Source organism: Daktulosphaira vitifoliae, unplaced genomic scaffold (assembly GCF_025091365.1).
Source record: "Daktulosphaira vitifoliae isolate Bord-2020 unplaced genomic scaffold, ASM2509136v1 Scaffold_1, whole genome shotgun sequence".
Classification (NCBI taxonomy): Eukaryota; Metazoa; Arthropoda; class Insecta; order Hemiptera; family Phylloxeridae; genus Daktulosphaira; species Daktulosphaira vitifoliae.
Genome location: NW_026099572.1, coordinates 53,573,032 through 53,587,290, shown reverse-complemented (window position 1 = coordinate 53,587,290; position 14,259 = coordinate 53,573,032). Strand labels below are relative to the sequence as shown.

The following is a 14,259-nucleotide window of genomic DNA, read 5'->3' as shown; positions in this document are numbered from 1 at the left end:
TCATTTGAGATTTAAAATTTTATTTTACCAAAAATTACATTTTGTATAATACCTTTTAAAATTTTTAAAAATGTGTAAAATAGGTTTGAATAAAAACAAAAAATATTATCTTTTTAATAATCGATTAAAATTGTGATTGTTATATATATATTTTTAACTTATGAAATCATTTAACAATTTAATTATTCTACTAAATATAAAATATTATGTCATTGATTTGTATATGAATTATTAATTTGAAAAATCTGCGTACTTCATCTAAATGAAGTTTGTCAGCTAAAAGTTTTAGAAATTTGAAGTGTACCAATAAACTAACTTTTCTTTTAAAACTAATAATATTATTGTTTAATGCGAGTTAATTTAAGTGATATTCTTTGAACTTATATCATCATATATTATAAATTATAATTATAAAATTTTTATTATGAATTTTCAAATTTAATTATCACATAATCAAATAAATAATTGAATTATTAAATAGATTGGATATCATAAAGTACTACAATTTTATAAATTTACTTTATTTACTATACGCTAATTAACATCAGTAGCACAATTAGAAATTTTTTTATAGAGGGTCCGGATAGCTTTTAGAACATAAAATATAAGGCAAATTCATCCCTCCACTGCCGAACTTTCGGTAGTGTTACTGGAACTTTATGTCCATGGGGAAGGGGTTAGACCCTCAGTTCCTCCCTCGTTGCGCCACTGCTTAACACATATTAACTATAAACTTAATAACTTATTAAAGATAATATTGTACGACGTTATATGATGTCTAAAAATTTACTGATTTCGATCTTATAAATACGTTCAAGTACTTGAGTTATATTCTACAAACTGAAAATAAGACAGGCCAACATAAATGGCATTAATAGAATAGTAATACAATATATAAACATAATAGCCTGAGCATATATTTACACATGATAGAATTTTTTAAGCAATTTACTAAGGAAGTATGAACGACCAATGAACAATACAATTATTTGTTGTTTAAATTCGTGATGTGTTAAACAAGGGAATAAATGCATATGACAATTATTTTTCTCATATTATAATATGCCTATTCCCATCAACTTTTTTTCTTAGTAATATTAACTAATATTTTATTTTCTTCTATTTGATAGGAGTACGAAACCAAATAATATTGTAAATTATCATTATTATTAAACGAAGTGCTCGCATGAATAATTTATTATTATTCTACAGTCTACCCTAATACAATAATAAAACCATTACCATACGAACTACAAAATATACCAATATGCAAATAATGGATTGGTTAGATATCAAATAAGAGTGTATATTTTGAATTTAATAAAACGAAATTGTGCAAAGTATAATAATAAGAAAAAAAATTGAATTTTATTCTAATGTTAACCATTAAGTCAATCAGTATTACCGATATAATATATTTTTTAGAATTTTAATAAAAAAAACTTGCCCAAATTTATAAATTTCATAATTTCTCTATTAAATATTTTCAGATTTTTACGAAAATTAAAGAAAAAACTAAAACGATCATTCATTGTGTATACCATTATGTAACTTGAATTGCACATTCTTTATTTATTATATACGGCATTAAATGATCGACTGAAAAAAGTTGGTCAGTTTTTACCTTTTGTTTTTATAAATTATACCGCGGTTGTAAATATTTATTTAAAAAATAAACATGGTAGTACTTACACAGCAAAGTGGTATATAAAACAAATCCATCCACAAGGGTGTTCTAAGAACACATAGACCCGCTCTTGAAAAGTCTTGCCTCTCCTCTGGCAAAACACGTACTTGGCCTTAAATGCCTGGTCGATTGGTAGGTATATTGGATAGTACGGATCAGGAACGCCCGCGGGAGCTGGTGGCTTGGGATCGCTAGTAGCCACCACTTCGACAATGGCCGTGTCGTCGACGTCACTGCTTGGGGTTGGCGGATCGGCAAAGTCCGGTTTCCGACGTTTCTTCATTGGCGTCGGCACCCGTCGATGATGTGCCTCCCCAAACCTGGGCATCCGCCTTTGATGGTGAGGCCGTACTCTTTGTATGAGTTGCTGCTGCTCAACCACTTCTTTACCGGCCGAGACCATGGCACTAGTGGATCTGCCTTTTGATGGCGGCGGCCCATCGTCGCTGCTGTTGTCCAACGTACCAGGGCCGTCCGCGACATTCGACTTAAACACGTTCAAAACGAACTCATCGTTGGAGGTACACCTTGCACCATGTGCTCCGCCACTGTTACTCCTCAATGACACTTCTCTGGACTTTCGGAACAGCTGCACTTCTTCGGCACGATTCATAGCGGCGCATAACAGACACGCCAACATCCGGTGGACGTCAACGTGCTGACCATGTTTACCGGACACACTCACAGGTCGATGGGATTTAACAGACGCTATTGCTTCCTGTGATTGACTCACGATAATGTATTTACACAAGAGGCGTTTTCCATCATTCTGTGGCTACACGTTTGGTAGGCCGAAATGATTTGATTGTTTACCATAATTACTGCGGCGTATACTCCAATAGTTGTATCCATCGGTAGTCCACAACCATTACTACTATTCTTATCACATAAACAATTAACAGTTAATATCACATTCGAAAATAAGCAGTCTGTCAGCAAGAAAAAAACGGACAGATAGCTGTTGCGACGCTCCAATAAATATTTTTTGTTTCAATACTACTTAAAAAAAACAAAATAACTTTTAACGAATCACAAAATAATATCCATATCTTACATTAAAAAGTATTTTTTTTCTTGCGTGCAAGAGTGCCATTAAAATGCCTATATATTTCCCCGTGTAATGACTAGTAAGACAAGTCTTGTATGGTAAACAGAATTATGAACATAGAAATATATATATTTGTGTATTTGTCGAGAAAACAAAACAAACACTACAATAATACATTTTTATTATGTGATTATTTAAATTGTGAACATATTCTACTCCAATTAAAATTATTTTTTATAACTCCATTTTTGTACCACTAGCCCAGCTTGAATTACTACTATTGTCAAGTGTTAGAAGTATAAAATAATAACGGATAGCTGTAGTTTGTTTAATACCAATGTTGTAAAAAGGATACATTACAATGTTGGTGTATTTTTTTATTTCTTAAAAGATGTAAATGTTCGGAGAAGGAAGGTTTTTAGTTTGGAGATACCAAAAAGGATTGTCAGCTGTGAAGGCAAGTATTGTACCATTATTATTTAAATAACTAAGTAAATCTGGTAGTAAAAGTTTTGTGTCAGTCCTTAACTTTTGGAAGTATAAAAAATTCATGAGAAATATATTTATGAAAACTGTCTAGTTAAAAATCTTTAAGATTGATATTAATAGGCTTATAATAAAATCATTAATTTGATTACTTTTTCTAATTCGATTTTAAAAATCTCATTCAATTATAAAATTTATCAAAAGAGGACAATACAACAATTTACAGTGATATGTAATAAATATTTATAAGTTAGTTAGTATTTTATCAAACGATTATTTTATTTGAAAATTTTTTTTTTTTTTTCAAGAAATTTCATCAGCAATTTTTTTTGTGTGTCTACTTTTAGTTTTTAATTATAAATAGTAAAAATAGTAATTGATAGTTATAAAAAACTTTATATTTTTATAAACGAAATTTATAATTTAAAAATAATTCTCGTTATACTGACTAATCTGAAGTATTACTTAAAAGTCATACTTTGACTAAAATTAAAAAATGTTCATAGTACAAGCATATTACAACAGACAAGGAAAATATTCACTTATCATTAAATTTTCTTTTTCCTTTTTCTTATACTTAAAATAGCTTATCGATAGGACCTTTAAGATAAAATCAACTAAACGCTAAAATGTAAAACTATACGTGTATTTTTATACTTAAATTTCAAAAAAAAATGTCGAGATATGTGAACTGTATCACGTGAAATTTATAATAAAAGACGTAGCTAGAAAATGTTTGTTTCTATTTTAGATTTTATTTAGAATTACCGGGTAAATGAAACTAACAAACGTTTACTTTTCACTGTTTAAGACAGCTGTAATTTTTATCTCTGATGGCAATCAGAGTTGAAAGTAACCACAATCTGTTGCATCATGTTAAAACGGATCATGTATTACTTTCAACATAATATATATTACAATAATATGTTTCGTTCATTTATCTACTTAACATATTCGAGTGATTAGTTTCGTTTATTATTTTAAATTGAATTTATTTCAATAGAAATTTAATTAATCGAATCTATGATAAAGATAAAATATAAAAGTAAAATACTTTATGACAATATCTCAAATACTCAGATTTAAAATAAAATATACATGAAAACAGAAAGTAATTATTGTCTACTACTAATATGTTTAAGTTTTTTTTTTCTATTATTAAAATTCGCTAATACAAATTGTATACATTTAGACAATTAAACATGATACCTACACACTAACTACTTTAAAATATTCTTATTTGTGAATAATTTTTTTTATCATATTAAAGACATATATAATAAATAGTTGCAAATAACAAGTTTATTATTATTACGGAACAGAGCTAATTACATAATAATTACTAATATAAATAAGTGTAACTTTTGTTTTCTAGTTACACACAAGAAAACTGGGCCAATTATTAATGCTTTTCTGTAAACACATTAATCACGCGGACAAACTCGAGAAGCATTAAGTAATTCAGGTAGCATAATAAATTGTCTAGTTTTAATTGGGGACCAACTAATGTACATAGTTGTACTCTAGTAATTTCATTTCCACATAATATAATTTGCGTTATTTTGCTAGTATTTAAAAAATGTAGTATTTCTGCCAAAATGTGAAAATAACTAACTAAAGGAACATATTTTGAAATAGGTAACAAATATATAAAGTGTTAAGTAAGTAAAGAAACGGGTTTCTATTGTTCTCATTGTCTATAATAATTGACCCATTTCCTTACTTACTGAACACTATATATATATATATACACACACAGTTTATACATGTATATTTTTTTTAAATTTACCTCCTGCGGGGTTTTAATACTTAATGACTTATATAGTTATAAAAATTCAGTATTACGATATAATATATTATACATAATATCGTTAGCGTTAAGTAAACATTTCTCTATTAAAATATATTTTATAATTCTCAGGGTAAAAATGTGATATAAATGATTAATGTGTTCTTAATGAAAAAAAAGTTTAGATAAATTACAAACGATTTATTGTTATAAAAATAGTAATGAATCACACAAGCGCTTTATTTTTATTATATTACTTTTATGTTGCATATAAAAATTGTACGAAAAAATTGTAACAGTAATAAGTGTATGTTTTGCTTTGTATTGTTTACTTCAACCCCACAATGATCCAGTTAAAACTCAAAAATAATGTAAGATTCAAAAACTGTGAAACGATAAAAAGCTATATTTATACAAAAACAATATCTAAAATCTACATAACTCAAAATGCATAAAAGTTTAAAAATTAGGCTTTACGCTCAAACTTAGTGAATGTTAAACCTGTATACTATTATGAAAAAACATAAAATGGAATTTCTGTTTTGTAAGCGTTTTAATGCGCTAAAATAAAAGTTTTAAGTGAAACTTTAAAAACATCAAATTGTATGAATAAGAAACAAGGGGCGGTATTAATCTTAGTTTGTACAAAATTAAGCAATTCAAATCAGTTTCAAGCAAATATCACTTTAGAGGTTATTTCAATGAAAGCATTCAGCACACCACACATAAATGTTGAAGTTGAATACTACCAATGGGAAAACGTAAAATATTTAGGGCAATTACTTAATCCCTAACATTATCATCAAATATAGAAATAACATTCACTACCCCCAACGAATGAGCTTATAGAATTAGCATAATGGGAAGTAAATAATTAATTTGAATGAACTTATTAAGATCAAATAGTCATCAAAACTGTGTCGAAAATGTTGATTAATAAGGTTATCACAACTGAAGTAAGAATAAAATCATTAATTAATAACATATGAGTAAAAAATGAACTTTCCTCGTTAATAAACGTGCATTTTACTTTTTTATTTAAGATATATATTTAAGTACACGTAAAATTCATATTTTTTTCAAATCTAACGTAAAAAACTATTTGGTTATCTTGTCAAATTATTCATCGAGATCAGTACGAAATGATATATTTATTTATTAACAAATAAAAACTACGAAACCTAATCGTTCAAGATGTTTCTATAATATATATTTAACAAGTATGGTATCAAAATACCTATATCACATGGGAGTTTTCGGCTTACAAGACTTAGCCATTAATACATTAACCATAAATTTTAGAATCAAAGCTGCATAAATGAAATGAATCCAAATGTTAATTTGAAGATGTTTTGCCTATTGATTAGACGAATAAATAGGATAAACTAACAAATGGGTATAATTATAAAAAAATATGAAGATATATATGTTTATTCCTATGATTTTTTATGTTTAAAGAACATTTTTCACAAGTAAAAAAGCTTCACTAATAATCTCCTATAGAGAATGTATGGCTTATTTTTTTGTTGAAATTTAAATGATAAAATAAATAAATAATCCCGAAATGACACAATATTAATAGAAAATCAGAAATATTGTTAGGATATTACTTAATAATTTATTAATCCAAGGAATTATTTAACACAACTGTGGACTTAAATGTTTTTCAAATTACAATTTTAACGATGAATAAAATGTATGGTTTTATGGCTCAGTAAATATAAAATGTATTTTTGCTGAAACTATGGAGGTGCGTTTAATATTCTTTTAACTACCCAGAAAAATAGCCAAATCAATAAATTTACATTTTACAACTAATCAATAGTATACATTTTAGATACAACCAAAATTTTTATTAAATTCAATAAATTATAAACGATTTTCTTGGATAATTGTCTATTATAAATTAGGTACTTAGTAAAAATACTATGAAAACGAAACGTCCTTTAGTTCAACCGCAATCGATATGGAATAGTTTATATGTGACAAAATAAAAAAAGGGCAGCCGTCAAACACAAAGGGTTAATATTATAATAAATATATACTCTAAAAACAAACGGAGCGTCGCAGATATAATGTGTGATTTAATTGTGTACAGTAGTTTTTACATTTCTTTTCTTTAATATTAAAGACGTCTTGATGACCACATCAAAATAATAGTGACAAGATAAGATTTCCACAATATTCGATATGTTACCATGCCAATTATTATCACTCGTGTTTTACAGCTGATTGATAATGCAATGGCATTCGATAAAGATCAATTTAATCCGACGCAACACTTAAATATTGTTCTCTGGCATAAATTTATCAGAAATCACATTTACACACGCACACAAACGCAGACACTTAAAAAAAAAAAAAACACACGAAAACTGAAATCAAGCAAACAACACTTGGTACAAATATTTACAAGAGAAGATTCGGGAGATACGCGAACAGCGTATTCGGTCGAGCAACAGTTGTGCAACTGAACGGCGGCGTGGACTTTGGCAATGGAGCAACCGAAGGAATGCGCTTTGGTACCGTATACGCCGTCGCTACCTCCCCTTTTCCACTTGATGTGTATTTATGTCTGCATGACCAACGAGGTCACATGGCTAGTTATCACCGGCGATGACCGATAATGAATGTAAGGGTATCTGCAAAACGATAATATTTTAATAAAAAAATAACACAATTTCTCACCATAAAGAGCTCCTATAGGTATAAAGCTTTGTGCGTTTTTACCATTACATAGTATAAAATGTTTTAAAAAGACTGTAACGAGAACGGATTACATCTGGAATTTATCAAATTTTTTCAACTATCCACAAAACCGTATGAAGCGTGCCAACTAACATTTAATAATTATATTTATAATTACTCATTTAATTAAAAAACTAACCAAATATACAATGATGTAAAAAAGTCTTTTAACATTTTATTTAATACAAATACTGTCATATTATAATTATTTAAATGCATTTTATTTTATTTAAATAAATTTTTTTATCTTAATTTGAGTTCACATTTAATATAAAAATTAATAATTAGTCCACCAACATTAAAATAAAACTTAATATTTTCCATAATAATTGACAATTATTGTCAATTATTACTTAATTAAGTATTCCATTTTTTGGAATACTTGAAAATGAGCAATCCCAAATAGTTAGAATAAAGGCAAGGAAAAAGAAGATTCAATTTTTTCATTTACAAAACATTAAGGTTTTATCGACCATTAGTTAATAACCAATGAGTTTTAAAAGTATAAATATCATATTTTTATTCAAATGTAAAATGTCTAATACAAAAAACAATACAAAACATAAAAATATATATTAGTCAATTTTAACATAATTTATGTACTCATTTCACAGTAATTCAAGCGACAGTTCCATTACAATTTACAGACATCTTATAAAATAGCTAAACACAAACCATACAGAATGAAAGATTCTTGAAAATACTCGTGTGTTATCAGTAGGAAAAAGTTACAATCCACAATTTTTTTTATTTCATATTGTTTAAAATTCCCATTATTTCTATAACATATTTTCGCAACCAGTGCTTAAATTTATACATCAATATATCATATATATTTTATAGATAAAATACACAAGTGCATTTATTTATAAATATATCGACACCCGTGCAATAATTTTTAGATTTTAATTAAGTTTTGTGATTCCATCATAGAATCTAATTATCACAAAATTTAAATAATCTAATCAATGCACGCTAACATTTAAAATTTAGTAATTTAATTATTTGTCTAAAATATTTAAAAAAAAGTATATATATTTCAAATGCACATAAAAATTTTAAAATACATTAAATCCACCCCAAATACCTTTTTTTTTTTCTACCGCCGGCATAATGTGAACCGCCCTGGAACTACCGTCAGGTGTTGCTTCAGGGCGACCCCAAATACCCGAAGTATAAAAAATTTTAAAAGTATTCAAAAAGCTTTATTAGTATTAAAATACATTTACTGGAATACTTCACAACACTAGTATAAAATAAAAATTTTAGAAATTTAGCTTCCACTTTTTGCACGTTTTACAACTTTTAATTAAAAAGTTTTATATACAGCGATCAAAAGGACTGTTTTCACTTTAAGTCAAACTAAACAAAACCTTAACTTCATGAAATATATTTTCTTCAAATATGATCTCTTCACACAAAAAACTGTATAATTTTTAAAAATGTAATTTTAAAATTAGTTATATTTTAGTAATGGTAAGATAAATCTTAACTTGGAGTAACCTAACAATTTTTTAAATATTTAACGGTATGCTAATTTATATTTCCAGTTATTTTAATTTCTATTCACGGACATAATCCATAACCAAATGAGTTCAAGTATTTCAAATTTAAGTCAGATCCAAGTATAGCTAACGTCAGTTTGAAAAATACTCAATTAAATTAATATCATCAATTATTACATAGTAACAGAAGGATTTCATGAGATTTAAAACAAATAGAAAATTACTTTATCTTATCTACCTTTATTAACCAATATAGCATCATTTACCGGATTCACGTTAATTTGTTTTTTGTTCTTAGTCCGTCACAAATTTTCCAATTGAATAGAAATTATTCAGTCCGCAAAATTAAACTTTAAACATTTTTAATTGATCTACAATATAAGTCTTAAACTCATTATATTCCACACGAAAGTTCTATTTGCTAAGTATTGACTGGTATTTGATAATAATTTTGTAAAATAAACGTATGTTTTTACTCTACACGTATTGTGTATGTCTAGACTAAATGGAATCGGTGAAGCGTTTTTCAGTATGAAGTTAAATTAAACCACATTCTATCGTGTGTACAACAATATATTATAATTGCATTTTTAATGTATTCCTCGATGACATATCTTTAAATTACCATTTGCTAGAAACTAGACATCTCTCTTGTGCGGATAACATATTAATTCCATTTTGTTTATTTTACTGTGTAAACAAAACGTTTGTCTTGAGAAAAAATACAACATACAAAGATAACCACAGAGCTACTATAGAAACGTTGAATGTCTTTAAAGTATGAATTTCTTTATTTAATTTTTAACTCGGGCTAGGTTTTTGTTTCAATAATTTACATAAATACTAAAAATATTAGCAAATATTATTGTACACAGTTTCTTTGCATTTGTCCATAATAATTTATGTATTTAAAATTCTATGATTTGCGTGAACAGTATTTATTTTGGACGAAAATCTGTCAATCATTCGTTTTATTATTCAAAATTAAACCATCATTAAATTATTTTTTTAACTTATTTAATATAAAATTCAATAATATTTATGAATGTGTATTATGTTTATATTCGCTGACCTATTTTATCTAATTATTAATAACGCTAAATACATATTTTAACACTCTTTTTATTTTTCATAAAACAAAATTTTGAAGCCATAACAAATATTAATTAATTGATGAATTGATCTCAACTGTTCCTATAATTATTATTTATATACTAAAAATTAATATCTTTTGGCAGAAGCAAATATGCCTCTGTCAGTACACACAACAAAATAAAAACCATTTATTTTTAAATATTTATGACATTCTCTATTAGACATAACAAATTTAAGATATAAGGCAAACCTTAAAGATATTATACCAATTATTTTTTTTAGAAAATAGCTAAAAAAATTACTTTAAAAACCTATTTGTACAGATTAAACTTGATGTATCAATCTTAATTTTTGAAAGGTTTTTTATTAAAATACTAAAACTTAGTTTATTTGATAGGGCGCATAAAAAATATTTATTTTTTTTATTATGATTAATTTATGTATTTGCAGAGTTGATAGAAATTACCAATTATCTTAGAAACTGAAACTGATACAGAAAATCTGAGTCTAAATTCGGAATTAGCAACAGTTTGCAGAATTGATTAAAATATTTCCGAACCAGACTTTGTGTTGGCCAGTTTGATTTTAGTGAAGTTATATTTAATTACTATAAAATTGTAGAAAAGAAATTTCAATTCTATTAAATTATTATAAATTTTTTTTTATTCACAACCATTCATAGTAAAGTAGGTCATTCACTAAACATGAAGTACTTTTATGTTAATAGCAATAAAAATTTAATATTTTTTACAATAATTTTGTTTAAGTTAATCGCTTATATTCCAAGCTATCGCATACATAGAATAAAAATTTGTATCTTAACTTAAATATAAAAAAGAACAATCGGTTATTAAGTTACTTAATGTAAAATATTTAGTAGAGAAAATACATATACTTGCATTTTATTGTAATCAAACTAATATAATTTTTACATATTTATTCGATAATAATCTCTATGGATAAATATTCTCAAGGTACTTGTACAAGAATTTTGAGTTTCTTAAAAATACACGTTATCTGTGTACAATTTTTATCGAGATTTCTATAAATTGAACAACAAATTCTGCGGTAGAATCAAATTTATTTGTAATGTTCAATGAAAACATTGAACTTACTAGAGATTTTACATTGGTTCCTTGTAGAATAATATCTCAAAGAAAAGTTTCAACGAATTATATCAGTTGAATAATCACAATGTGCTACTGCAGTAGTCACGCGACAAAAAGACTACTGGTATATTTTTTCGACAAACAATTTTATCATCTAATATTTTGAGCAATAAAAATAAGGGGTTCGCTATAAATGAAATTATATACGTATATGATGTGCATATTATGGTACGCTAAAATATATACTTTAAAATGTGTTAAGGTACCTTCGTGGTCACGTAAAAACTATTATTTTGATTTTTTTCTTCTAAAAATAATTATACACTTCATGAAAGACGTTAAGCTGTATTGTGAATAATATTGCGATTTTGAAAAGTTATCGATCGACACCATACTTTGCTCTGACCACGCCACAACGACTTACAACAGTTCCTTGTCGAATTTCGGAAGTTTCTAGTGCTGTCCTTGCCATCAGTCGCAGACACGCCTAAACGTTGAAAACAGTAGTTATAGTGCAAAATGTGATTAATAATTTCTTTGAGGTATCCAGGTCATTTACGGCAACATTTCTTCAACTCGGGTCTATGGATTCCGATCTCCGTCGAATAACCATCCAAACATGCTCAGCTCGACTTGAAAGAAGACAATAGTATACTGACTATATGTTTTCGTTTGTGACGTCAATTGATGGTAATATCGTGGCAAGCTTTAAAATTGAAGTATTATTGTGGATAATAATTATTCGAAGAGCCACAATAAGCTGAATAGAGCCAGTAAAGCAAAACTAAAACAAAGAACTTAAACTAATAAGCCACCCCAAGATTCTCTCTTGGCACATATGAAATAAGTGTCAATTGGCGAGTGGGCATAGTTAATTTCCCAAAACTTAAGCCCCAGTCGCTCTTATTATATCCATCAAAATCTCACTTAGTTCCTGATACAAATCGCGAGAATTCATAAAATTATATCCTTTTTTACTTTTAATTATTTATAAGTTATTTTATCATCTCTATGTTTCAAAATAGCTATTTTAGTGCTATAATTGTAATGGATATAGTGTATCAACAAAGCGCATGTTTTAAATTTACTTCATAAATCATTCAGTTTGAGGTGCTATTTATTTTTTCTGATCAATTCTAGATGTTAATGATTCCACGTTCAAGCCATTTTTCGAAGCAACGTTTTAAGTTGAGTATGAACTATTTTCAGTTAACTATAAAAGACTTGGTGTTTCTAACCGTTTATATTTTTATCTCGTGATAGCTCGATCGCTATAGGCATCCTTTTAATACGCGTGTTTTATATTGTTTACCACTTAATTACCAACGAATAAGACAATTTCTTTCATATTATTATACTGATTACAATAAATCGTTTAATGTTGAAATTTTTTCTACAGTGAAAATTAATCATTGACATCCAAAAGACATCCTGTCATTTAATAAACACAATTTCTTAGAAGTATCAATTATCTGTATTTTTATTATTTAAAATAAACAAGCAAGACATATTTTTGATGTTTATTTGTTCATTGTATAGAATAGAAAGCATTTATCAAAATTATCAATGACAAAAAAATTATTATGCAAATAAATGAAATAGAATGGTTATTATTAAAACATCATTTTATTTACTCGGTAAACAACGTGCTATATAATGAACATTAATAAATCGATATTAGTGTTAAAAAGTACGAACATTCAGTTGGTAAAAAAATTAATATACCATAAAATAAGTATAAGTACAAAAGGTTTAACACAAATGCCGTATTTTCGGTTGAGCGAATATAAAAGACAAAAACTTCTTTACGGCACATTATTTCTATCATTAAAAAGACTAAAGATTTAAACAGTTTAATCAAGTCCAGGAGTATTCTAAAGATCCTGAAAAATTAACAGTAACAATGATCTGAAATGTGTTTAAAAAAGAATAAAAATACTTGTGGGTCAAATATATTTAATTTGAAAATGTATAATTTTTACTGAAAAAGTTAAAGTAGAACAATTATACATTTGTGCAAAGAACCAATTTCTGACAATCTCAATTGCTTGAGAAACAAAATTCTTTTTAAAAAGTTTAAAAGCCGCTTTATTATTTTTTGAAAATTGTAACAAAAACTTATAACTTGTGTTATGTATCTATGAAAATATTTTCATATTTATACCAATACTATTTATAAATTCAGTATGGAACTACATGTAACCCAAAAATATCTTAATTCGAAGTCATCTAAAATATTTTTTTTTAAACTCTCAATGTTATTTTAATATTTATACAATAATACAGCATTAAAATAGATTTTTGATTTATGATATAAGCAAAATTATTAAATAACTTTTTAAAGTGACCTAGATTTTCATTGAAGTAATAAAACGTATTTAACTATATATATATTATTATATTTAACTACATCTATGATTAAATTTATATATTATATATTATACGATATTACTTAATGCAACTGTTACATCCAGTCATGAATAGTTGCTTGTTTTTGAAAAAACAAATCCCAATAAGTTTATTTTTTGTTATATACTTAGTAAATATAAGTAATCTGTAAGGACGTCTACTTTAAAATTGACATGCAACTATCTAAACTATCCTTAAGCACCTACACCATTAATACTGTTTTCATGGAATAACTTCAGTATGCTCTCCTTTTCACAAATGCCAAGAACAATATTAATGATAAATGACTTCCCTAAGGTATGCTTGGCTTTACATTTCTACAACGACACAAAAAATCATTAACCTTAAACTACAGTGGACGACTTGACAAGTGTACAGTCAAC

The 14,259-nt window shown here is 26.8% G+C and overlaps 1 protein-coding gene across 6 annotated transcripts in view; it reads right to left on the bottom strand.

Annotated features, from left to right (window-relative positions):
* LOC126904771 (potassium voltage-gated channel subfamily KQT member 1) overlaps positions 1-14,259 on the bottom strand; it is a 146,254-nt gene that overhangs the window by 34,593 nt on the left and 97,402 nt on the right. For 2 of the 6 annotated variants that reach the window (XM_050684000.1, XM_050684008.1), the window contains exon 1: positions 1,693-2,447. The exons of the other annotated variants lie outside the window; for them this stretch is intronic. In XM_050684000.1, the coding sequence (XP_050539957.1) occupies positions 1,693-2,327 (635 nt within the window). In that variant the 5' untranslated portion in view covers positions 2,328-2,447. Of the gene's footprint in view, positions 1-1,692; positions 2,448-14,259 lie in introns of those variants that run through there. 6 annotated transcript variants of the gene reach the window in all.